The 24739-nt window shown below is 40.4% G+C and overlaps 5 protein-coding genes across 13 annotated transcripts in view; 3 read left to right on the top strand and 2 right to left on the bottom strand.

Annotated features, from left to right (window-relative positions):
- Positions 1-13: 13 nt before the first annotated feature.
- Positions 14-2631, bottom strand: MRPL30 (mitochondrial ribosomal protein L30; the record flags this gene model as incomplete). Of its 2 annotated transcripts, none has more annotated exons than XM_083806735.1 (5): positions 14-197; positions 286-359; positions 1213-1359; positions 2181-2261; positions 2494-2631. In XM_083806735.1, 5 exons carry the CDS (start codon positions 2629-2631, stop codon positions 65-67), a joined length of 573 nt encoding a protein of 190 aa, XP_083662861.1. In that variant the 3' UTR covers positions 14-64. The 2 variants fall into 2 exon arrangements, with proteins under 2 accessions (XP_083662861.1, XP_083662862.1); XM_083806736.1 differs by lacking the exon at positions 2494-2631 and adding an exon at positions 2348-2386.
- MITD1 (microtubule interacting and trafficking domain containing 1) lies at positions 2590-6813 on the top strand. Its single transcript, XM_083806724.1, has 7 exons — positions 2590-2884; positions 3203-3304; positions 3431-3567; positions 3647-3733; positions 4372-4487; positions 4844-4904; positions 4992-6813. The coding sequence occupies exons 1-7, from the start codon at positions 2731-2733 to the stop codon at positions 5085-5087; spliced, it is 753 nt and encodes a 250-aa protein (XP_083662850.1). The 5' UTR covers positions 2590-2730; the 3' UTR covers positions 5088-6813.
- A 3243-nt stretch (positions 6814-10056) lies between these two features.
- LIPT1 (lipoyltransferase 1) lies at positions 10057-12858 on the bottom strand. 2 transcript variants are annotated; one of them, XM_083806682.1, is made up of 2 exons: positions 11815-12858; positions 10057-11547 (listed from the first exon to the last, which is right to left on the bottom strand). In XM_083806682.1, exon 2 carries the CDS (start codon positions 11264-11266, stop codon positions 10145-10147), a length of 1122 nt encoding a protein of 373 aa, XP_083662808.1. In that variant the 5' UTR covers positions 11267-11547; positions 11815-12858; the 3' UTR covers positions 10057-10144. The 2 variants fall into 2 exon arrangements, with proteins under 2 accessions (XP_083662808.1, XP_083662807.1); XM_083806681.1 differs by having other exon boundaries at positions 11820-12858.
- A 1142-nt stretch (positions 12859-14000) lies between these two features.
- LOC310884682 (centrosomal protein of 135 kDa-like) lies at positions 14001-21049 on the top strand. 2 transcript variants are annotated; one of them, XM_083806757.1, is made up of 5 exons: positions 14001-14222; positions 16653-16796; positions 18500-18716; positions 19401-19455; positions 20912-21049. In XM_083806757.1, the coding sequence occupies exons 2-4, from the start codon at positions 16791-16793 to the stop codon at positions 19448-19450; spliced, it is 273 nt and encodes a 90-aa protein (XP_083662883.1). In that variant the 5' UTR covers positions 14001-14222; positions 16653-16790; the 3' UTR covers positions 19451-19455; positions 20912-21049. The 2 variants fall into 2 exon arrangements, with proteins under 2 accessions (XP_083662883.1, XP_083662884.1); XM_083806758.1 differs by lacking the exon at positions 14001-14222 and having other exon boundaries at positions 14809-16796.
- The window catches only part of LOC310884597 (testis-specific gene 10 protein-like), a 28327-nt gene continuing 24567 nt past the window's right edge, over positions 20980-24739 (top strand). For 5 of the 6 annotated variants that reach the window (XM_083806581.1, XM_083806580.1, XM_083806583.1 and 2 more), the window contains exons 1-4: positions 20980-21112; positions 21559-21714; positions 22394-22567; positions 22727-22804. In XM_083806581.1, the coding sequence (XP_083662707.1) occupies positions 21086-21112; positions 21559-21714; positions 22394-22567; positions 22727-22804 (435 nt within the window). In that variant the 5' untranslated portion in view covers positions 20980-21085. Of the gene's footprint in view, positions 21113-21558; positions 21715-22393; positions 22568-22726; positions 22805-24739 lie in introns of those variants that run through there. The other variant, XM_083806582.1, reaches the window with a different exon arrangement.

Raw genomic sequence — 24739 nt, 5'->3', positions numbered from 1 at the left:
CACGGACACTTAACACAGGAGTTAAATTATTTATTTTAGAGAACATAAATGCAACCAGCACACCTTATGACTTAATTTCTTTCTGCTCCACAGGTTTCAGACGACTTCTAATGATAAGTTCTCCCTTGCTCGTAAGAAAGGTGTCTGACATTTCCTCTTCTGTTGGCAACCCGTAAGGTAGTTTCAGCGGCTGTATCCTAAAGGCAGAAGAGTCTGCTTAGTAAGGTTCTACGACTAGAATGGAGTTATATTAAGTATTCCAAATAAAATAAGTAGCTAACAAACCTTATCAGATGTTTAACAACTTTCAGTTTGGAATTCACAGAAGGGATATTTTTGTGCAGTCTTGGTTGATGTGCCTATAAAGGAGAGCATAGGTTTTAAAAATACACTTCTAAAGCACAAACCTCTGTTCACTGAACTTTCCACACTATCAGTAAAGATATAAACCACATATGCATATTTAGACCTAGAGAAATAAAACTCATGTATTCCGATAATACAAAAAATATGAAATCAATACTCAAATTCTTGATTCCAGCAAAATGACAATTCCAGCTTTATTCCCATCACATTATTAATACAAATTTCTTCCAACTGTTCAAAATACCTGTAAATGTAAATACAGTAGTTTACAGGTGAGACTTGATTCACTTAGGCCTTAAATTGATCAAACACTTTTTTCCTCCGTAATATAACATTGACTAGATGAATCTTTGCACAGTGTGCAATTTGGCCTATGAAAAACTGGAAAAACAAATTGACACAAACTTTTGGAGTTTATTTGAAAATTCATCATACCTTTTAGATTTGAAAGTCTTTTCAGTAATAAATGAGGCCTATTTGCCTGCTTGCAATAACTAATTAGTATCACCCAAAGAAAGCTGAGTTCTGAGTATTTACAAATCTGTTTTTATTTTAGCAGGATTCTTAAGGTAAAGTTCTCCTCAAGCACAACAGCAATACCATACACATGTAATCTGAATTCCCAATAAATAGGTATTTTCCATTACTGTTCCTCTCAGCTCTTACATACGTAATCCATTGCTCAGTTGTACTTTATAGTAGCTGTAAAGAAACTGAAGTTTAGTGACTGTAAAAATTGAAGTCCTTAAAAATGAGCAAACATGCAAGAAAAACTGACACCTGAATTCTACCCTGTTTCTCTACATATTTGATGTGCATAATACCTTATCAATAATAACACAATACCTTATCCAGTCCAAGATTATGTATTATCATCTTTTCCCAATATGGGCGACCGATTACACTTTTTATTCTAGTAACAACATGGATTTTGTGGGGCTGCTCAGGGTCGCCTCCATACTTTTCATGATCTTCAGGCCGTGGTTGAAATACCTAGAATAGAAGTGTCACAGATTGTTTTTCTAAACACGTGAATTATTATTACACTTAACAAAATAACTTTCTTCAGCATTGGTAAATATCTAACATCTCCAATTACATTTCTTTTCAGAAGGTAAATGCACCAAGACCTCAAATTTAGCTTTATAACATTACCAAACATATTTTTATAATGGTTTGCAGATTAATGCATTGACTCTGAAATTAAGCCATACGACTGCATGGAGATACACAGAACCATAGAATCATTAAGGTTGGAAAAGACCTCCAAGATCATCTGGTCCAACCATCCCCCTACCACCAATGTCACCCACTAAACCATGTCCCTAAGCACCACATCCAGCCTTTCCTTGAACACCCCCAGGGACGGTGACCCCACCACCTCCCTGGGCAACCCATCTCAATGCCTGACTGCTCTTTCTGAGAAGAAATGTCTCCTCATTTCCAGCCTGAACCTCCCCTGGTGCAACTTGAGGCCCTTCCCTCTAGTCCCATCCCCAGTTACCTGTGAGAAGATGCCAACCCCCAGCTCCCCACAACAGCACTTCATCCGTATGTATCTCACAAAAGGACCTCTGTTCAGCCTATGAACGGTGAGTTTTTCCACAGGCTTTACGAATGATTTTAGGAAAAGTGAAACTAAATGGCATCTTACAAAAAGATAAGCTACGATACAAATTAAGCCCAGCTTGCAGTCTGTTTGGCTTTAGAGTCATTTACCCACATCTCCAGAAATCTGCCACAGCACAGAATTAAGCCCCAAATTAAGCAGGCTGATGTCTCTTCTCAGTGTCCTCAACTACGGCAGCGCGTACCTCCTTGGGAATTCTCGACCTGGTGAACATCTGACGGGCCCAGACTGCGGGCGCTACCCCCTCGGTCCTCTTCCCCAGCACCTAAAAAACAAATAAATAAATAATGTCATTCGTGGCCTTACAGCCCTGAACACCCGCCAGCAGATTGCGCAGCCGCTTGAATTCACATTCGGCGAGCACACAGCCTGCATTTACTACATCTTGCGGCGGCTGACGGCGAAGAGAGTACCCCGGCACTGAGGTACTTTCCCGGCCAGCAGAGACCCCGACCGGCCCCCACAGCCCCCCAGGACCCCCGGGACCCCCCGGCCACCTTCCACACAGCTCCTAGCCCCATGCCGCCGCGCCCCGCCGTGGCCGCCATTTCGCGGCGCTGTTCCCCGGCCGGGCACCGCCACCGCCGCGCTCGAGTTCCGAGGCGGGGGAAGGACAAGGGTGAGGCACAGCCCATTCCCCCGCCTCAGTTTCCATTTCCCCGGCAGCCGGTCGCCGTGCCCCACCCGGTCCCCGTCCCCGTCCCCGTCCCCTCCCGGTCGCCGCCGCGGTGCCCATGTCGCGGGCGGGGGGCGATGGCACCGCGGCGCTGGAGCGGGCCGGGGCGGAGACGGTGAAGCGGGCGGTGGAGCTGGACCTGGCGTCTCGTTTCCAGGAGTCGCTGGTGTGTTACCAGGAGGGCATCGACCTGCTGCTGCAGGTGGTCAAAGGTACCGGGCGAGGGCTGCGAGTAAAGCCGTACGGGGGGGCTGCGAAACCCCCTTCCCCGCGCCCTCCCTCAGGGACCGCCAGCCGCCGTGGTCCTGAGGAGACGCGATCGGTGTGTGCTCCCAGGGCCGGTCCCCGTCCCGGTCCTTGTCCCCATCCCGGTCCCAGTCCTCGTCCCCATCCCCATCCCTGTCCCCGTCCCCATCCCGGTCCCCATCCCCGTCCCCCGTCGCTTCAGGGGACGAAGCGGCGCCGGGAGGAGCCGGTGCCCGGGTGGCCGAGGTCTGGAGAGAACTGACCCGTGCGGTTTGGCTTTGCAGGCACAAAGGATGAGGCAAAAAAGCAGCGTTACCGGCAGAAGATATCTGAGTACATGACCAGGGCTGAAGACATTAAAAAGCACATTGAGAAAGAGAAACAAGGTGGGGAGCTGCGACTGACCCGTTTGTCTTTAAATGTCCGTCATAACGTGGGCAAGGTGGTTAACATCGGAATTCTGCCGGGGTCTTTACTGAAAAAAGATATATATATATATTTTTTTTTTTCAGATGGCAAATACCATAAGCAAATCAGGATAGAGGAAAATGCAACAGGTTACAGCTATGAAAAGCTTTTCCAAGAGTATCTGACTGAGATTGTTTCTGAAGTTTGGGTGGAGGACCCGTACATTAGGCACGTTCATCAGGCAAGTGGATATTCAGCATAGCATATGCATGTAATAGCTTAAAAAATCCAAGTTACTAAATTAAACAAAACTTTTACAGCTGTATAACTTCCTACGGTTCTGTGAGATGCTGGTTAAGGGGCCATGCAAAGTGAAAACTATTCACCTCCTCACTTCCTATGATGAAGTAAGTGCATAGATCTTGGTTTCTTTTTCCCCGTTCTCAGGTGACACCACACAAACACATGCAACATGTGTATATATATATAAAACTGAAATATAAACTTATTCTTACTTACACATACTTGTTAGAGAAAGGCTTTGATGCCTTTGATGCAGAAAACACAAGATTAAGAGAAAAATGAAATGTGATAGTCGAATATAAATAATTTCATACATTCAGAGTTCTTTGATAAGTCTAACATTCTTGGTAAGACGGATCTTAAATGAAAAAGATACTTTTTGTGAAAATTTTGTTGTGGAAGATGTCATCAAAAACAGTGTCAATTTTTTTCCTTTTCAAACAGCTTATATAGCTATCATTTTAGATGCTTTGATGAGCTAAAACCTTTCAAACTATCTCTGCATTTATTCTATATCAAATAGTAATCTATATTTAGTTCTCAAGGGCTGAGGGCGAGCTCTTCCTCTACATCCTGTAGCAAGTGTGCCTGTAATCTGTCTGCTTCTTATCCTGTCAGCAAAAATGCAAATCTGCTGTCATCCAAGAGACTTTGAATTTAAAGTATTACTAAAAAGGTTTTGTTGGGGATTTTAGGAAGAGGTGACCAAAAGTAGAATGTGTAATATTTTTACTTTTATCAGGGCAGTGGGAGGAATCAACAGACAAGTGGCTTGGAAGAAATAAAACAGTCATTGAGGAATTATGGAGTAACGCTGAATGTTGCATTTTCATCTTCAATACATGATCGAGAAATTAGGTGAGTGATATAAAAAATCACTGAATGGCAATTAAAGTCAAACTACTACCTAACCCTAACTTCTGAGATAATTTCTAAGTACAGCTGTAGTTAGCAAAGTAGAAGGCACTGGCCCTCACTGGATAAAGTTAGTCCTCCACACCTTGACAGTTTAGTATGTTCTAACTGAACACAATATTAGATATCTTTTTTTTTTTTTGAACAGAAGAGTGCTTTCTATTGTTCCATTGTTTGTACAGGTACCAGCTATGCTAGGAAATAATTGTGAAGGAGCTTGTAAGTCATGTGAATATAACTGTTTTTCTTCAATGTGATCATACACTTACAGTTTTAAAATTTGTTAATTTTGAAAACAGATTCAACAATGGATGGATGATTAAGATCGGAAGGGGTCTTGATTATTTTAAGAAACCAGAGGTAAAAATACTTTGACCTCTTTAATTAACTAACACTGTAGAATAGCTTGTTCTGTGTTACCCATGTCAATTCTGTCAATTTCTGTAGGGTCGTTTCAGCATTGGATACTGTGACTTTGACTTGCGACCTTGTCATGAAACTACAGTGGACGTCTTTCATACAAAACATACAAAGAAAATGTGATCACTGCTTTTAGTGAGTGTTTTTATAAGCATAAAAATGTAATCATGACTGGAAGATACTGCTTGGGTCCAGCTGTCCACCACCAGAAGCAAATCCATAATAGGTATTTTGTCCAGCACTCCTTTTATAATCTATAGGTTTAAAAAATATTTGTGCCTTTTCACTCTGAGAAAACAAAATTATGCACCCACTGTACTTATATCACCCACCGTACTTATTTATGCTATAATCTTAAGGAATACAATTAATGTCTAAATTTGAGCTTATGGAGAAGGGGTTTTATACTATACCTCAGTACGGTCTCTCAAAGGCCTCTTTCCTGTCATTTCTATTTTTACTATTAATTTTCTTTGTCTTGAGCAAATTTTTGCGTTTGTGTCTTTAATTGACCACCTCGCAAACTTCTGTGGCTGAGGCACTGCTTCAGCCCATATGTTCTCTTTGATAAACAGCCCACGTATTTCATCTGATTCTTGTATTCTAGTCAAGACGACTGTTCTGCTGTGTTTTAATCAATCCCTTAATAACTGACTTCACGGACTACAAGTAACCCCAAATGTAGCATTCCGTTCTCTAAGCTCCTTGCGTGCAAACATTGTAGTGTTCAGTATGTAGACATTTTAGAGTCTTCTTGTACATTTCTCTGAATAATGGATTTGGGTCTGGAAAGGATGCAAGCAACGTTCTAGCTGTATTCTTTTCACTATTATTCATATATGTTCTTTTATTCCCTGGTGCATTTCCATCCTTTGCATTAGGCGTGGAAAAGCATATGATCCTCTCCCAGTCTTCCTCTCATTTTAATGTCTGTCCTCTTACTGCTATCTGAACTGCAATGACCTATTGCCCTGCTACTTAGTCCCCTAAAAAAAGTAATAACTAATTTTTAAATTATTCTAGAAGTTGGATACCCAAAACTTTGCTGTTAATATTGATCCTAAGGAATATGCTAATTGAAAAAAAAAATGACAAAAAACTTTTCCGTCTTCCCTTCATCCTCTGGAAACCGGAAATTATCACCTGAGCTGCTGCTGCTTTTTCTCCTAAAACAAGATTTTTTAACGATTGCCAGAAAAATTGCGCATTCTGACATGCAGAACAGGCAGTGGCCTCTTTTGCAGGTCCCATAAAGAATTTTCAACCTCAGGACTGACAGGTGCCTTACGCTTTCTATGCCTTGTAATACAGTATGTTTCTCTATTCTAGTTTTAAGCCCCTGGGCTGTGGTCCTGTACCAGGACCACAGGAGGCAGCCCTGGTCTTCCTTCTCTTGCACATTGCTAGAACTTTTTCCTATGTTTCTTTTTCCTGATGGCTCGTGTATTCCACTATCCTCTTTTTTTTTTCTCTTTTTTATTTTTGCTTTATTCCTCTTTCACCTTCTGTCACTGATTGCTGTTATTCTTTTAGTCTTAACTCTGATGAAACATATCTATTCCACAGCTGTCAACAGCTGCTCTTTGCCTTGTTTTCTGGGTGACAAGTTGCCTTCTTCATCTTTTTGCATAATAATGTCTCAGCTTTTCAGTGTTAAATCAGAAAAAGAGTAACATGTGCCACAGAAGCTATACGCTATCAGTTGGTCTCCCTAAACATTCCATAGAAGCTCTCCGTCGTGCTGCTGTGAAAATGTGTCTAGTCACTGTCATCAATTTTACTCAGTTGTGTGTAATATGTGCCGATTTTTAATGTGAATAAAGGTTATTTTTTATGATTTGTAATTTTAGTCATCTGTCTAAATTCTTTTCTGTACTACATAGGGCAACTCCAAGAAGCCAGGTAATGCCTCAGAGATCAGCCATTTATGGAAGAAAGTTTACTGTGAATACATTAAGCACCCTGAATGTGAAGTTTTGTCTGTTTTGACATAGCCCAGTAATTTCAAGCATACAGGGGCTAAATGAAAAGCCACTATCGATATTTTAGTTCAACTTTAAATTTTAGTACTTAATTGGAAATTTAGATCTTTTCAACTCAGGACTTTTGCTTTCTGCATCTTGAAATACAACATCCTCCTCTGTTCCACTAGCAAGCCCCAACGATTTGGTCTGGTACCGATACCACAAGAGGCAACCCTGGTTTTCCCTCTCTTCAGTGTTAGATTTTTTTTCTGTTTTCTAATTGTGAAATCAGAAGCTGAGGCTATTGATTTCCTTCCACTTCTTGTGGATATGAAGTATCTACACACGTACAACTAAGCCTTCAGTGACATACTAGTTGGCACTGTGCTGCAATTTTTACTTGCAAGTCCTTTATCCCTGTGTAGTTCCTTTCATTGTCAGTAAGAACAATGCAGGAAGAGGAATGGGCATCAGAAAATGGAAAATAAAAATCAGTTGCCCTCTTCAGCATTTATGTTGTCAGAGCAATTTAAGAGCACAAGTTTTGCAATCATTTTACTGATTTCAGGCCATGTTCTTCTGTGATACCACATGTATATAGTCAGGTCATCACCTGGATTGAGGAGTCAGGGCTGTGCCTCCCAGTACCAGCTTAAAGAGGGTAAAGGTAATGGTAATTGTGGTAAAATAAAAAGGAGAAAAGCAAATGTATTTCTGGTAAAATCTAGGGGTATCCCCCAAAAGGGACTCCAGTATATTTTTGGACTAGATGATCTTGGAAGTCTTTTCCAACCTTAATGATTCTCTGATTTCTCTCCTAAAACATGGATATTTAGGTAAACAGAGTTTCTGGACCAAGAATCCCTCTGAACAGTTTTGAATTTAACTTAGACAAAACAGTGCACTTGAGTAGCACCTTGGAGTACAGAGTGCTTAATGTGCCTACTTTCAGTGGCATGCATTTTTTTGACTGGCACAAGGAGGCATCCAAAAGAAAAAAAAAACAAACAAACATACAAATTTGAGACTCAAGGGAAAAAGCAAATGATTAAACATTTTAAAGGATAGTTAGAAAAACACCAAATTCCTACTAACCCTTTGCTTCCCTAAGAATTGCTACAAGAGGAGGAAGAGCCTAAGGAGGGTATTTGTGTTTTCCCTTGCCCTCCCCCTGTAATACTGGCGGACCCATAAGCATCACTGGATTATCAGGACATGCCCTTTTTTTCTGCAGTCACCAGCAGAACCTGCTGTCAGAGGGGACCTGTGATGCAAGCACCTTTACAGCAACTGCCAGGGCCAGGATGTTCACGCCCCGTGGACTCCTGGAGATGTGAGATAGCCAAAGGATTTCCAAACATGACAGGGAACCTCAGAAACTTAAGAGAATTGTAAACTGTTACCGGTTGTTATAATCCAAGTTGGGCTGAAATAAACCAGCTCTTGTGAGCTGTTAAGCCTCGTGAAATCAGACAGTGATTAATAGACAAAGCTGGCTGGCCTTCCAAGGAACAATACTGAACTTCGGTCAGCTGGAGATCATCTTCAGGCGACACAGCAAGTCTGCCCAGGAAAAACAGACTGGGCCAAAATATGTAATTGTAATAAACAAAGTACGGGGGAATCCCTTCCAGACTACTTGGACTACCCCAAGGAAGTTTTTCACTGGCATTCCAGCGTAGACAATACTGCAGAAAAAGCTCCAGAGGCTGTGGCAGCTGCCTTTGTTGTAGGCTTTCAGCCAAAAATTCAAGAGCAATTACGATTTGTTGCTGTTGGGTGGCAGACTAAGCCTCTTAACTAAGGAGTTACCATTGCTAATCTCTGCAGTGCATGTCAGGAAAGAGAGACAGCGACACTGAACTCATGGCACTGCAAATTCAACATTTTGCTCCTGTAAATACCAGCAGAAATATAGGAGCTATAAGAAACTGAGGCAGGAGAAGAAGAGGAATAGAAAAGACTCTTCCTCCACACCGCAGTCTCAGAAATGTAATTAGGACATCCCAAAGGATATAAACATCATTCCTCCTTTACTTTCTTTAGACCAGACTGGTCTTTTTCTTATCTTGCCCTATTAATGTCAAGATTGTTTCTCGCCTACTTGACACTGGTGCTTCTTGATCCAATTTGTGTGCTCTGATTTTCCTGCAGCCCCATTTCTGATCACCATGCTTTCCTTTCAAGTCTTGCTGCCCCTCTTAACCTAGAAAAAGACTTATGAAAATTGCTTGTACTATTTACCGTGCCCCAGTTGGAATCTACCTTGGTGTGCCTGCACCTAAACAGGGCAAATTTACAGCTTTTTTTGCTGAACCTCCCATTTACAATTTAAGTACTACTCAAGGGTAATTTGGTGGAGTTGTATAGCCTGGAAGTACATAAGCTCTGTAACAGCCTCATTTGGGCAGCGTTCCTATCAGCAGAGGCTGTCACTCTGCTGCACTATGTTCTCTCCTATAGCCATGGCAATAAACTGCTTCTGTTCTGACCTCGTCAAAATGGCATTCAGGTTATTCTGCAACAACAGTGAAATAAATCTTCAGCCTTTCTTTCATAATGATACTTCTATATTGAGCTATTATTATGATTTAACATGAAAACTGTCACTTTCAGTTCACTGTTGCCTTCCTGTAGCACGTTGTCTGCTAGTAACACACAAGGAAGCTGTTCCTCCATCTGCATTCCCACTTTTGGCTTACATACCAATGCTTACAGCAGCAGTGACTCCCATCATTGTAGCTGGTAGGAAGGAGGCACATGTAAAGGGACTGAGACATGGCCTTTGAGCTGCTATCTGCAAGGAAGGAGATAAGGACTAAGAAGCCAGTGCATCAGCACAGCAGCAGTTTTCCACCTACCCCATCCGGTCCCTGTCAGCCAATTTGTACCTTGTTTGCCACAGAACCAGTGTGGGATGCCTGCACCATTCTCCCTGGTTTAAGCAGCGATGATGTCTGTCAGTATGGAGCAATAAAGGGCTGCAGCCTCTTCTTACAGTGACTTACATCCTACAGCTTGGGAACCTTTAATACAGGCAGAGTGAAATCTAACTGCTAGTAGGTAGTATTTAGCAAAAGCACAAGATTAAACAGTTTTGATAGCTAATAAAGAGGAGTAAAAGCTTGTAGAAATTAACCTTTTAATTTTGTTTTCAATAAATTAGCAGCAGAGGATATTCAGAGCAATTCTTAATTAAGAATTTCAAAATGTGAGTCACATTAACATTGTCATATTCTCACATAACAGATTCCACTTGCTGTGCAACTCATCATCTTGTGGACACATTCTTAGTAATGTGCTTGATAGTGCAGTGGTTTCATTTGGGCAAAACTTACTGCCAGAAAGGCTCTTCACCAGTTCACTGCACAGTGCTGGTGGCAGCCACTCCTCTGGCAGATCAATATTACAGGCTTCAATTCTTCCATGCTTTACATCCATATCTACTTTAACATCAAGAACAGAATCCTTATAGAACATGTTAAAACATGTGCTAACGCTGAACTTCGGTGTCTTTCCATAAATCCATTCCCAGGTTTGTAGTTCTTTAGATTTATTATTAATTCCAGGAAGCACAGTCTCATCAGTTGGGTTTATTAAGGTGATATGATGATCTATTTGGTGTTGCATAGCATATTCTTCAGCAATGGCATCCAGGAGCATCTCACAAGTTAAACTAGGATCCTCTTCAAAGAGATTTTTCACTGATGCAGGCACACTGGGAGTGGCATTGCTTTTTAGTCCTTTATAAGGACTCTTTAGCACATCAGATAAAACAAACTTATCCGCATTACAGAGTAAGGTACAGTGGTGATAAGCTGTTGTCCTTCCCAGCTTTGCAGCAGTACCTGAGATTTTGTATTGCCTATCTAGCAAGATGTCATACCTGTCAGTGACGTGGATATTTAACTGTGGCCGCAAGGCTTTCAGTGCCTTCACAACTAGTTTCAAGTTTTCCATTCGTTCATATTTTTTCCTCGTTGTGAAGAAAGTCAAATTGATATTGCCTAAGTCATGGTAAACTGTCCCTCCTCCACTTCTCCTGCGTGCTAATTTTATATTTTTTTGCCTCATTAGCTTGAGATTGCATTCCTGCCAGGGATTCTGATGTCTCCCTATTACCACAGCTGGGGAATTTCTCCACAGGAAGAGGATCTGCCGGTTCTCTAAATTCATGTGGTCATGGATCCAGTCTTCCACTGCTAGATTGTGGTAAACATCATTAGAAATAGACTGGATAATGAGTCCTCCACTAGCTGTGTCTCTGAAGCCAGCTTTTGGAGTCCTGAGAATGCATGATAACTGTAGGCAGTTCTTGAATGATGACTGGAGTACCATGTTTTTAATAAGGAAATGGTAGATGGAAAGAATATGTGGCCTGGTAAAGATGAAAGTGGCAAGCGCACAACAGCACGTTGTTGTAACAGCAAGGAATTGCTAGCTGCAGTCATGGTGCAGTCATGCTCTTCCCAAAGTAAAAATGATCCCAAAGTGCTGTGAGTTATAATGCAGTCTTCTCCTCCCGAGGCTGATGACGCTGTTCCAACCCTGCTGTGCACTTAACACAAATGCTGGGGCTGTCAGAGGAGCTTTTCCTTGCAGTCGATTATCTGTGGTGCCTGAAAGACCAAGGGAACAAGTGGAAGCGAATCGTATTTTCTCCCTCAATACATTCTTGCTCGTGTTTTGTGTATTTTGCTAAACTGAGCTATGGCAGTACAGCTTTATGAATACTTTTTCACCGAGCTGATACGAGCAACACACGAGTGTGCTGGCTCAGTGCCCCACCGAAATGTCAGGGGACCCCTCAGCCCCGCGCCCCCCCCGCCGCCATCTTCCACCCCTCCCCCCCCCGCCGCCATCTTGTCCCCCCTCCACCCCCCCACCTCACCGGCCGGCCCCGCGCCGCTCACGGCGGGGCGGCGAGGGAAGGAGGGCGCCGTTAAAGCCGTTGGCGCCGCCTCAGCGCTCTCCTCGACGCCTTCCGCTTCCCGGGTTAGAGGTGCTGGAGCGTGCGCCGCGGGCAGGGGCGGGCTGAGCTAAAGCCCTGCTTTGAAACAACAACCGCCCCCAGTGAAGGAATATAGTAAAAGTTTGTACGTATGTAAGTGGTATTGAACGGGACAGGCCGGTGCTGATCTTCACTGGGATCATGCCAGCTAAAGGCAGATTCACAACATATAAAAGCGGCGGCTTGTGCAAGGCCAGTCTATGCAATTAGTTCCTTGCCACAGGATGTTCTGGATGCTAGAAGCTTTCACGACTTCAAAGGGAGGCTGAACACGCAATGACAAATGTACAGAGGCTTATCAAATTCAGAGAAAATATTCACAGTGTTCATGAAGATACAGAGACTAACTGTGATGGCATAATTGATAGCAAGATGAAAATGATCAAAGGCTAGATGATTACAGACGGTGTATTCACCAGGTTGTCTTCAGATTTGTACTGATGAGGGCAATTCTTAAAGTCTGCGAGACCCAAGCCATAATTCTACAAGACCTATCATCTGTATTTAAATTTAGACTGCGGGGCAATGCTCAGAGCTGTAAGTTTAAGTTTTATCCACAGTGGTACCCATATCTCTTGCTGATCAATGTGTATTCATAAAGGATATTTTGCATGCTTTTCTCTGTCATTCCTCAATAACAGGACTCCCAAGACGTGAAGGAATTGTAGACAAAAAGGTTGGGAGAGTGGGTTGTGAGAATTCATGTAGGCTATTCCTCTTGAAGATGAGTGACAGGAATTTTTTCTTTCTTGTTCTAGAAATAGGTGACTTAGGAAGAAATACCAAGTTGGTATTCAGGTGAAAGAAATCATTTGAGGAAGCATTTGAATTTGGAGATGTAATTCCCAGCTATTTGTATATGTTCACTGATATGACATTTGACATATGTTCACTTTACCAATAAAATTGTTTATCATAGAGCCTGAATCGACTTTATCTTCTGAGTGAAGAAACAGTTCTAGGACACCTATATTCCTTGAGATGTGAAGGAGAAAAAAAGGCAGATAAAATGTGAGAGCTTAAAGATGTGAGCTTGGGGTTGTTTCCCACTGAAGAACTGGAGCATTCACAGCAAGAACATAACTTACAAAACTCTTAAAAGAAATGTGTGGGTGTAGTAGGGCAAGTGAACAGTAAGAAACTGCTACCACATGAGAGAGAGAGACTAAAAGGAGCCTGACGTGACATGTGCCCCAGCACTTGGCATGTTGCGTTATCACATTAAAAAACAAGTTGGTAATTATTCTAAACAGTTTGAAATGGGCATAATTTGTTGCTAAATTAGACTGGTGATAGCTCAGCTTGGCACTGGGGTGAACTGTTCTGTAATACATAGCATAAAAAGCACATGGATTTCATCCGTAAAAGCGTGTTGATTTAGTGTTCCAAATACTAGTTGGTATAATGCAAAAGTGAGCTTGGGCCCTTGAACGCTGGTCGGAGGAAGTGAAACGCATCCTTTGGGATTTCTGATGTTCCTGAAAGAAAAAAGATGCCGGAGCTTTTGTTTCCATTTTAGCACTTAGCCCTCAGAAATTCGCGATGCGTCGCTTCCACGTTTTGCCACGGGGTGTCACTAAAAACATACCGTGAGCTGTTGGACGCCTTGTTTCTTAGGTTGGAAGCAGGTAGGCCTAACCAAGGCAGCTCTCCTTTTTTTTTTTTTTTTTTTAGTTAGAACCATAATCTGCTAAAAATATCGTGTGCAGAATACTAGGTGGACAGTTAAAAATGCCTTGGGGGTGTTTCTCAAGTGCTGATGAGTAAAATACATATTCAACGAGAAGTACTTTTCCTGGAAAGTGGCTATTGCTGAAGACAAACCCAGCAAGATAATTCGAGATATTGTCAATATGCAAAAAGTGTGAATTTATAAACTGGATTATATTGAATTATAAACCAGAAAATCCCAAGAGATGAATAAATCTGGGAATATGCATTCCCCCCCTTGGCAGGATCCAGCAAAAGCTGCTTAGTGACACTTTTCCAGATTTCTTTTTTTTTTTTAATTTCTAATCTCGTTTGTTTTTGCCTCTAGTGTTTCAGCCCTGAGACCTGTGAGGACAGCAGGTCTTTGAAAGCGGGATTAAGGAGCAGGGGAGCTCGTCGCACGGCGCTACGGATGCCAGGAACGGGGAGGCGACCGCGGCGTGAGGCGGGCGGCACGCGGGCCGTTGCCCGGCGCCCAACGGACGCGCGGGGCGCAGCCGTTGGGGCGTGGCGGGCCCGCCCCGGCCAGCAGGGCGGGGGCACGGCGGGGAGCGAGGAGGGGGACGCAGCGGGGTGAGTGCCTTGTTAGTCTGGCGAAGGGGAGGCTCGGGGGAGACTTTATTGCTTTCTCCAACTACCTGAAAGGAAGGTGTGGGGAGCTGGGGGTCGGCCTCTTCTCACAGGTAACTGGGGATGGGACTAGAGGGAAGGGCCTCAAGTTGCACCAGGGGAGGTTCAGGTTGGAAATGAGGAGACATTTCTTCTCAGAAAGAGCAGTCAGGCATTGGGATGGGTTGCCCAGGGAGGTGGTGGGGTCACCATCCCTGGAGGTGTTCAAGGAAAGGTTGGATGTGGTGCTTAGGGACATGGTTTAGTGGTGACATTGGTGGTAGGGGGATGGTTGGACCAGATGATCTTGGAGGTCTTTTCCAACCTTAATGATTCTATGGTTCTATGAGTGCTTCAGGGAGCTGGATGATGTGAAGCTGTTCTGGGTTATCTTTGAAAGGCTAGGCAACCAGGAATGTTTTCAGAGAACTGTGGGAAAGCAAATGTCACTCATGCTTTCAAGAAGGAAGGAAAGGAGGATCTGGGGAACTACAGGCTGGTCAGTCCTTCTCTACTGTTGGGAAGGTATGGAGCAAATAATCTTGGAAAGCATTTTGAAATATTAAGGAAAGAAGGTGACTGGGAATAGGCAGCATGGATTTATGAAGGGGGACCTTCATAATATGAAAAGGGACCTGAATATGTTCTGCATACTCTGTCTCCGCTGCAAGTGATTCTCAATTAAATAACTGGGTGTGAATAGTTCAGGTTTGGTGGTGTTTTTTTTTTTGCTTGTCTGTGGTTGGATCCCACAAGTTTTGTCACTGACTTTGATGAACAGTTTCACCTTGTAGTTGCCTGAACATAAGTGTCTGTAAGAGCAGATCAAACTACATTTAGCACCAAGTACAAAAATGATATCAAAACACTTGAAGTAATTACACTGGTTTTTATTCCTCCCAAAGGTAAGAAAGGAGAGGATTTTGGTGTTGGAGAGCTAGTTTCTGACACTGAGAAATTTTCTGAATTAGAATGCTGCTGTAAGAAAAAAGACAAAACACTCCATAAAGTGATTTTAAATGTTCTGTTTTATTATTATTTTTTTCTGCATAAAATATTTAGACACGAATACTGCAAAATACTATGCTTCAGTACTGTAGACATTTGTGCTGCATGTGATACAGGAGAATGCCAATTGCAAAATCAAAACCACCTTTTGATTAATTTCTTACTTACATTGAGGAGGCTGCATTTTAGGTACGGTTGTTGTGTGCACTGTGGAGAACAAGGAGCCAAAGAGCACCTTAAATGATTAAGCCCAGCAAAACTGGGAACTCAAAAACAGTTTTAGGGACTTAATCAGTCAAAACTGTACTAACTGGTCATGCTAAAAGGCTCGCTACAGGAGTCATTTAGTGCTGCATGAAGCTTAGAGTGGTCTTAATGTGAGTTTCATTCCCATTGCAAGGGGGTTGCCTTATCGCAGTTCAGAGGATGGTGGTGAAATAGTGGTAGTTCAGTTACACCACTTTATGGCAAGCATAAATAATTGTTATTTCAGGAAATATAAATGTTATCAGATTTTTCAAAAAGTTCTTTTCCACAGATTGAGTAAAAGTAGTATTGTGAGGGAGCAAATGCTACATATTCTATCTAGAAATTTGAATCCTTAGCACAGTGAGATACTGAGGCATTAACAGCTTGTAAATGACTGATCTGCTCTCTTCCCTTCCTGGAAAGACTTGGGTGATGCATATAATTGGAGACAGTTGTGTATCTCGGTCAGAGAGAACAGAATATTAGGATAGGATCCATCTCATCTAATTTGATGTGTCAAATGATGATGGCTATAATAGAGATGTCCAGGCTGTCTTCATTGTCCGAGGAAAGAAACAGGTACTCCTAGAGCATGATTAATTTTAGGATGTATGTCCAAAATGGATCATGTGAATTGCATTTAGAAATCTCTTTGTAGATATCCAGAATTGTCAGCTGAATTGTAGTCCTAAACAAAGCCGCCACTTAGGTGGCTGCTTAAAAACACTTTGAGGCTACTGTTCAGCCTGATGGTGACCGAGATTTGACTCAGATTAGGTTGTATGTGGTAGTGAAATAACACGGTGAACCAGCTGCCCTAAATTTCCTTGAAACTCTTGAATGTAAGTATGGACAGAAGCTGCTGTGGTCATGGTGGTGGTGCTGAAGAACTTCCTGCTGGTGAACGGTTGCATGTTTGTATTCTATTGCTAGATCTGTGGGCTTCTTTCAGTGTCACAGTCACAGCAGACTGGCAGGTACTGAACAACACTGTGAGGCATCGGTGTGCTTGCCACTCCCCCCACCTCGCTGGCTCTTCTTTCACTTAGGGACCTGCTCCAGCAACCTTTATCATACTTATTCTTAGAAAGTTGCCAGAGAGCACTCTATCTTCCTCTCCTTTCTTTTATTCCAAAGTGTTTATGGATTTCTGAGGAATCACAGGCTGCAGTACTATGAGTTGATGATAACTAGCTGCATGTCCCTGTGTTCAGCTGAATTGAATGGAGTTTGAGCGTTTACAAGTGTTTCTGCCCATGCTTGATATTTTAGAAGATGCTGGTAAGTGGAGATAATTTGCACGTTATATCCACGTTTCTTACTAACATATATTTCCTCTGTTTTGTTATAGCAAATAATAATAGTAATGCTATTCTCCATCCTTTTGTGGATGGGGAGTAAAGAAGTGGTACTGTTCTCCTCCCGGGTTTATGTTGCTGGAACAGGCTGTCATAAGCTAGAGCAGAGTGCAAAGACATGCTAGGGGCAAAGGTTGTTTGTACTTCAGGGATTTTGTTGGCTATGAAGTTTTGTTGGTAGAGCGGTATTGGGTTTTGAGTCCATAAAGCCTTAAGGGATTGGTATTTTTGTCTGCTTAGACACTGCTTTCATCATATAGCATCATGTACACAACTGCAATTAGTTAAGGCACTCAATTACAATTCCTGCTTCATAAAGGAGATTGCTAAAAAGTATTTTCCATGAAGAATCCTTAATTTTGTAGTCTAAATATGGCAGCTCTTAGTGTGTGCCAGAACTTTCTTGGTTTTCCAAGAGTAGGAGAAGGAGGTAGAAAGGTATAAATTGGTTGTATGGAGCAATGCAAATGCTTTTGGTATCATTGGCTACTCGTGGCTTGTCATTGTAAGTGTTCGTGTAATGGATGATCTGACGCAGAGTAGGATTTAGCTTCCATGCCCTTCGTTACCAGTTCTGTTCTCACTGTCAAAAGCGGACACCATTGTGAACTTTCTTCAGTAACAGCAGAGCTGTATTCTCCCCAACCTATATAACTCAGTAAAAGGGCAGGAATCCCAAACCACAGATGAAGATGCTGCCTCTACTGCTCTTTGTGCATGCTTTCTGTGTTTTTCTTTTTAAAACTGCTTTTTCACTCAAACACTCCGTAATTATCACGTTTCTAGGTTTGTGACTGTGCTTAGTTATTAATTCAGTAGCATTAGCTGGATCAGGTTTGATGAAAACATAAAAAATAAAATTATAATGAAAATCAATTCATATTTTGTTCACTGACTGTTAATGTATTTGCATACCCATTGAGCAGAAGTGGTAAAATTAGACGCTGCAGAATGTCATGTGACAGAGTCCAGCCAGCAAGCTTTTTTTGCAAAGCATCTTTTGTGTCTTTCCAGATAATTCAGAATGCATTTTTTTGTGCTGCTAGTAAAAAGAAGAAAACCCTTGGATTATTAGAATCAGGTGAACGTCAAGTGAACGTCACAGAATTCAGTACTGAGATACTGACTTTTTCCATGCATTACATGATCAGTCTGATTAAACAAGGGACTTTCTGCATCACAGCGTATTCATTTCTTGGTTAGACTGGGATTGTAGAAATCTGAGGACTCAAAACATTGGAAAGCTGTATGAGGAACTGATGCTCCTTTAAACTGAGGTGTTAAAGGTAAGTTGATACTTGCCAAAACAGTTAGCAACTCTCATTTCTTAGAAAAAGGCCATATGTATATAATATATATATTTTAAGACAACATTGTTTCAGGGAGATTATTAATCCCATATTGATTAATTGATGAATTAATATTAATAATTGATCTGATGAATTTCTGCCGGCCTTTAGTATGTATGGCCCTATCTCAAAGGTGATTGAAGGGCTCTCCTGAGATCTGACAGAGCCATAGTGAGTAAGGCTGTTGGAAACTTGAGACCAGGTCTTTTACTGTGAAGTAGTTCCTGCGGATCCTTGAAGATGAAATAAAATATTTTATTCTTCCTTGTCCTCATAGACTGAAGATCTGAAGAAGATAAACCATGAGCTAAGGCAACATGTCATACAACTGCTTGGGAAGGAGGAAGTGGTTGAAAGTCAAGTGGGTAGGCTGTCCTGTAAAAATGATCATCTGCGTAAAGAACTTGCTGTAATTGCCAACCTGTCTGAGCAGCTGCAAAAAGGAAAACATTTCTTACTGAATACCACTGATAAGGAGCTTGAGGAAGAAAAAGGTATCTGCTTATTAGAATTAATATTGTACAGTGATTATTTTAATATTATTTCCTAATATGGAGAAATATTTGCTTGACCTTTTCGGCTGAATTTTTAACTTTCATCTCTGCTTTCAAGTATATTTGCTGGAATGAAGGAAAAGTAGCTTCTGGCCACTGGGATCTTTTTCAAGTGTAAAATGGTTCAAGGATTAAAGTCACATTTGCAATTGAAAATACTGTAATTTCAGCGCGGATTGCGTGATTTAATGTAGTATTCAGATGGGAGAAAGGATAGTTGTTGGCCATTAGTGTAACTACACGCACATTTCTTTAGTCCATAGGTATAGTCAGACTGTCCCTAAATTCAAAAGTCTCTTAGTAAAACAATTTTCGGAACAAGTATCGCATGCTTCCTTTTTCATTTCCTCACCCGAGAGTAATTCAGCTGCTACTGGTTTTCTGAATCCTGGACTGCATCTGAAGATAAAACTTCTAACTGATTCCCCTCTAGATTAAATTTATTGTTGGTAAATAGTGTTTTCAGCCTACGATAACTAAACAGCATATACAAAATGCTAGTTGAGATAAATAGCATGTACATAATAGTAGCATGTACGAAAGAATATTTCAGATAAAATGCTGGATCTGCCCTAATGATTATAAAAAATGAATGCATCTTTTCCTCTCAATTTTTTATGATAGATTCAAATCCGACGCCGGCAGATCAAGATAAAGAAGCTGTCACACACTAAAATCTGTGAGTTAAATATGCATTCTTAATACGTATGTTGCTATGAAATCAGACAACTTCCATATTAAATTGTTATTTCAACTAGTTAATTTCACTTGCTTAGTTTTCACTGATAACAGGTGAGTTATAGAATGGATAAACATGTCTATTCTCATTTGTCATTCTGTTGCTGAATGGATGGGAATCTGTTTCTGGTTTGCAACTAGCTGTAAGGATTTTGCTTTTGAGAACCTTATTGACTTTTTTATGAAAATATGTTTATCTGTTTTGAATATCTTGTAAATCATTTATGAAACAGAAAGAAGCAACATTTATATTTAACGTTTTTATCTTATTATTCTATCTTGTTTAAGATGTCACGTTACTGTTGGAATATTTAGAAATATCTACAATGTTGTAGAAATATTTGCCAGTGATAAATGTTACTTATCAAATTAACATTTGAATATATTAAGTGGATTCCTGAAACATAAATTGATAAGGATTTTTTTTAGTCATAATTTTAATTTCTTTCCATAATTTTAAGATTTGTCTCAAAATTCTGGGGTGGGGGGGGTGTGAGGGAAGAATGCTTTTTATTTTCATGTATATTATATTGGACCTTATGGCACAATTCTGCAAAGAATCCCCTCTGAAAAACAAACAAACAAACAAAACAAAAAACACAACACTGGGCATGTAGAGCTTACCGCTCAATTACCCCTGAAAGATTTTGATCCTTCAGCCAGAGAGAGGATTCCTTCTTGGAATTTAAGAGCTAGATTCACTGGGACATTTAGGGGACTTCTATAACTTTTTAGGGATTTAAAGTCTATTTCTGAATGTGTCTTACAAAAAAAAAGGGGGGGGGGGGGAGAAATTTGTGGAGCTTAATATTCCCTAGCTGCTTAAACTTTCATGAGTTCAACAGATGGATTGTAACAGAGAAGGATTAGTTGTGCAGTTTTGAACTCTGGAACCACAGTTCATCTTCAAAATCTGCTTTAGGCCCCCGCATTACTTTATGGATTTCAGCTAGAATTAGTTACACATGATGTTATTTCCATTTCAAAAGTTCATTTTTCATGGATCTGATGTAAACATAGTGACCTATTTTTTTCATACTAAAAAATTAATTAGATATTCCAATACAAATCTACTTAATTGTCCTCCTTAGTTATGAACTGATATATGCCAAGTCAATTAACACTTAGCTTTTATGGCCTTTTCTGTCCTGTTAGATCAGCTTTAGAAGGACATTCGAGCACACTCTGCAATTTAACATAAAAGAGAAAATATTGTCATTCAGAAGTTACTTTGAAATATTATTTTTAAATGTTTATTATATTTATATTATAAATATTTGGATATTTAACTAGGTATCTTAATTTTGAAGAGTATGTTTATTCATTTTATACTGAAGTATCATTCATTACAAAAGTTCTGTTTCAGTGAATGAATTATTGTACTTCTTTATATACAGGTTATTTTACAAACAGAAGGTGAAATAAAGCAAGGGAAGCCACCTTCCAGGCTTGATATATTTATTAAGGCATTAGAAGAGGACAGAGACTACTATAAAAGTGAACCTGAGAATTTGCGGAAGGTATTTAGAAACGGGTTTTCAAGTCATAAGCGGAGCTCTAACTGTGGCAGCATGTCAAAAAAAAAATCAGCCATCCAGGTGAGCTTGGAAAACACTTTGGAACAGAAAGAACGATATAGTTTTTTTTTCAATATTGTTTTATCTGATGACAATTTACCAGAGCTATAATTACCAGGAAGAAAAACTTATTGTTTATAAATCAATGCATACTGATTGGACAGGCAAAAAATGTGAAATTAAGTGGTGCTTCACACAGAATATATGTGTATGGCTTTAACTGGTTACTTATAATTGGTTACCTTTTAATAATTTCTTAGCCTGATTGTTAGTACTATTTGTAATAAATATTTGCTGTTCAAAAGAAGAGTTTATAATATTAAGAAATGTGTATGAACAGTCTTGACTATCTAGTTTCCTAGGTTGAAGGCTGATTATACCTTTTACGTAAATTTGCAAACCAGATACAAAAAAGGATATCAAAATTTGTTTCTCTACTTTAACTTTATATCACATTATCCTTTAAGGAACTGAGTTCTGATCTGGAAGTTTTGAAAATATTGAGAGAGCATGAAGGACTTAAATCAACGCTGAAAAAGTATGAACGCCATGTGGCAGAAATTCAGGGTAACTTGAAAGTTTTAACAGCTGAGAGAGACAAAATTGCCAAGCTTTATGAAAGGGTAATTTTGTTTATGTTTTTCTGGTTAGTTAGAATAACTTAAGGTGATGTGCAAGAAAGATTTCAAGTGTTTTTCACGATACTTCTTTCAAGAAATATAAAAAGTTATGAAAAGTCTGAATTTGACAGTTAAATGCAAGCTTGTAAGTGCTGTCCTGAGTTAAGAATGCTTTCCTGAATCAAAGCATATATGCATAATTCATTGCTTCATCTGTGATATTGCATAGTTTTGGGATTGCTCTGCATTACCAGCCATGTTTGCCTTATTATATTGACTGTAGTCATATTTTTTTTTCCCACACCAGAAGATTTTACAGTTTTGAAGTAAGAAACAAAAATATTTTTACCGAACACTGAAATAATTTGATTTGAAAATATTGCTGAAAAGTCTCATGAGTGTTATTGGTTAGGATCCTTATTCTCTATTTTGCTGCTAAAATTCCATTTGCTGCCATGATGTGCTGATGTAATGCATTGTTATATTCATTATCTTTTTAGTAGGCCAAAATTTTTGTCACTGATAATTGCTTTTTGCAAGCTTTTTAGAAGGAAAAGCTATTTCTTCTGTTGAGCAATTCTAACTGAAATTCTTTAACAAGTCCTACTTGTGGTTTCTGTACACGGTAATATGCTACATTATTTATTCCATGTTTCCGCTATACTGCTTTTTTTAAAAACAGGCACAGGAAGAGATTTCCTGGCTTCGTCAGGAATTTATCAAATGCCCCAGGACTCCTAAAAGTACTGTGACAGCTCAAGCTGTGTTAAGGCATGTGGAGACAGAAAGGGATACAGCACTGTCAGATTTCCAAAGGATGACTACAGAGCGTGACAGTCTCAGGGAGCAGTTAAAGGTTTGATTTTTTCACTCAAGCTTATTTTGATGCAAAAATTACTTAGTATTGTAATTGAAGTTGCTAAAGATTTCTATTCTAATACTGAAAGTTAATTGCATTACATGTCTGTGGTGAGCTCTGACGTTCAATATGTGATTTCATTGTTATTTGACACAGATTTCCCAAGAGACTGCATTTAATGAAAAGGCTCATTTGCAGCAGAGAATTGAAGAGCTAGAAACCACTATTCAAAATGTAAGGGCAAGTAATTATTTATAGAATTGTAAATATAATACAGGTGACATTTAGGGTTAATCCTTCAGGATTGACCTGACTGCCTTCTGTGAGGAAATAACAGGAGGAGAGCAGTGGATGTTGTTTGCGTAGACTGTAGCAAGGCTTTTGACACTGTTAATCAGTGTTTTTGTATCCAGGTTAGGAAGCAGTGGTCTGGATGGGTGGGCAGCTAGGTGGGGAAAAATTTGATGGGTTGGTCAGGCTCAGCAGGTGGTAGTTAATGTCTCACTCAGCATGGGGGCTGGTAACGTGGATCACCACTTGGGTCTGTTCTGAGGTCTGTCCTGCTTAAGCTTTTCATCTCATAAGGAAGCAACTGAACATGTGCTCATAAAGCTTGCAGATTTCCCCAGATTGGAGAGAACAGATGATATGCTCAAGAATAGGGCTGTTGTCCACAGGGACCAATGTCTGGGAAGAATGGCCCACAAGAACCTTACGGAAAAAAATACTTAAGAAAAAAAGATAAATGCCGAGCCCTGAATTTGTGATCAAGTGTCCCTGGCACCAATATGATCTGGGGACTGATGGGTTTGGGAGCGGCTCTGCTGAAAAGACCCTGAAAGTCCTGGTGCACAGTGAGATGTACATGAGCCAGCAGTGTACCATGACAGCAAAGAAGGCCAGGAGCATAGAAGGCTGTGTGAACAGGACACAGCCAGTAGCTTAAGGAAAGTGATTGTCCTCCTTTACTGAGTGCTCGTTAGACCACATCTGGAATACAGTTTTGCCCACCAGTACAAGAAAGACACGGCTAAACTGGGGCAAGTTCAACAAAGGGCTCCAAAGATAGTCAGGGCTGGAGCACTTGCCCTGTGAGCGGAGGCTGGGGGCAGCTGGGCTTGCTTAGCCTGGAGCAGAAGTGGCTTCAGGGGGACCTACGAGCTAGCTGCCAGTACTCAGCAAGAAGTCAGACAGAGACTTTTCATAGCAGTGCGTGGTGGAAGGATATACAACAGTAGCCATAAGTTGAAATGAGAAAGGTCCAGGCTAAATACAAGGAAACACTTTTTTCCCCAGTGAGGACAGTCAAGCAGTGAAACTGTCTTTAGCCTTGGAGATTTTCAAGACTTGACTGGACAAACCTGACTTCAGAACTACTTTGAGCAGGACTTTAGTCTAGAGACCCCTGGAGTCCATTCCAACCTCAATTGACTTATGATGGTGTCTTACTAAACCCCAGTGCTCCAAAAGAAAATGAAATTATACTGTTCTCTCCTATATACGTTAATATGGTGTAAATTACTTATATGTTCAGTTGTTTGCTAATATATGGTACTAAAATAGAAAATGAAAGCATTAATAAAATGAATAGAATTCTTGAGTGTAGAACTTGATTTTAAATAGGTAAGCATTGATTTCTGTAGTGCCTCTTTCTCTTAGATCTTGTGGTTATAAATTATAGTTCATTTTCATTTTCCCCCTTCAACATTTTAAATTCTATCAAGCTTGTAAATATAGTTCTAGGGATTACCTTATTAAACTGAATGCATCTGTAATGAATCCACTGAGTACTCTGAGTAGTAAATTAGCTTTAATCACACACTTGACACATGGTGTGTAGTGATATCAGGAACAGTCTTGTTTTAGGTACATTGTTTTATTTCTTCAGTTTATTTGATGTCCTTTGAGGATGATACTTCAATATGAAATTTATGGCACTAATATTGAGAAAGGTACTGTACACCAGGAGCTTACTGACTTGCTCTTCAGTGGCCTGATCTTTGATTATAGTAATGCAGAAATTAGCACTGAAAGAATCAGTAAATAAGGAGAGGGATGAAGTGAGAATTTTTTACCTTAAAAGAGCTGTTTCAAATAATTTTGAAAGGACAGTTCTTTGAATAGTAAGAGAATATATAATATTACATTTTAATAATCCAGCACAGCTTG

The sequence above is a fragment of the Anser anser genome (assembly GCF_964211835.1).
Source record: "Anser anser genome assembly, chromosome: 1".
Lineage (NCBI taxonomy): Eukaryota > Metazoa > Chordata > Aves > Anseriformes > Anatidae > Anser > Anser anser.
The sequence above is the reverse complement of the archived record's forward strand: the minus strand, read 5'-3'. Positions and strand labels throughout refer to the sequence as shown.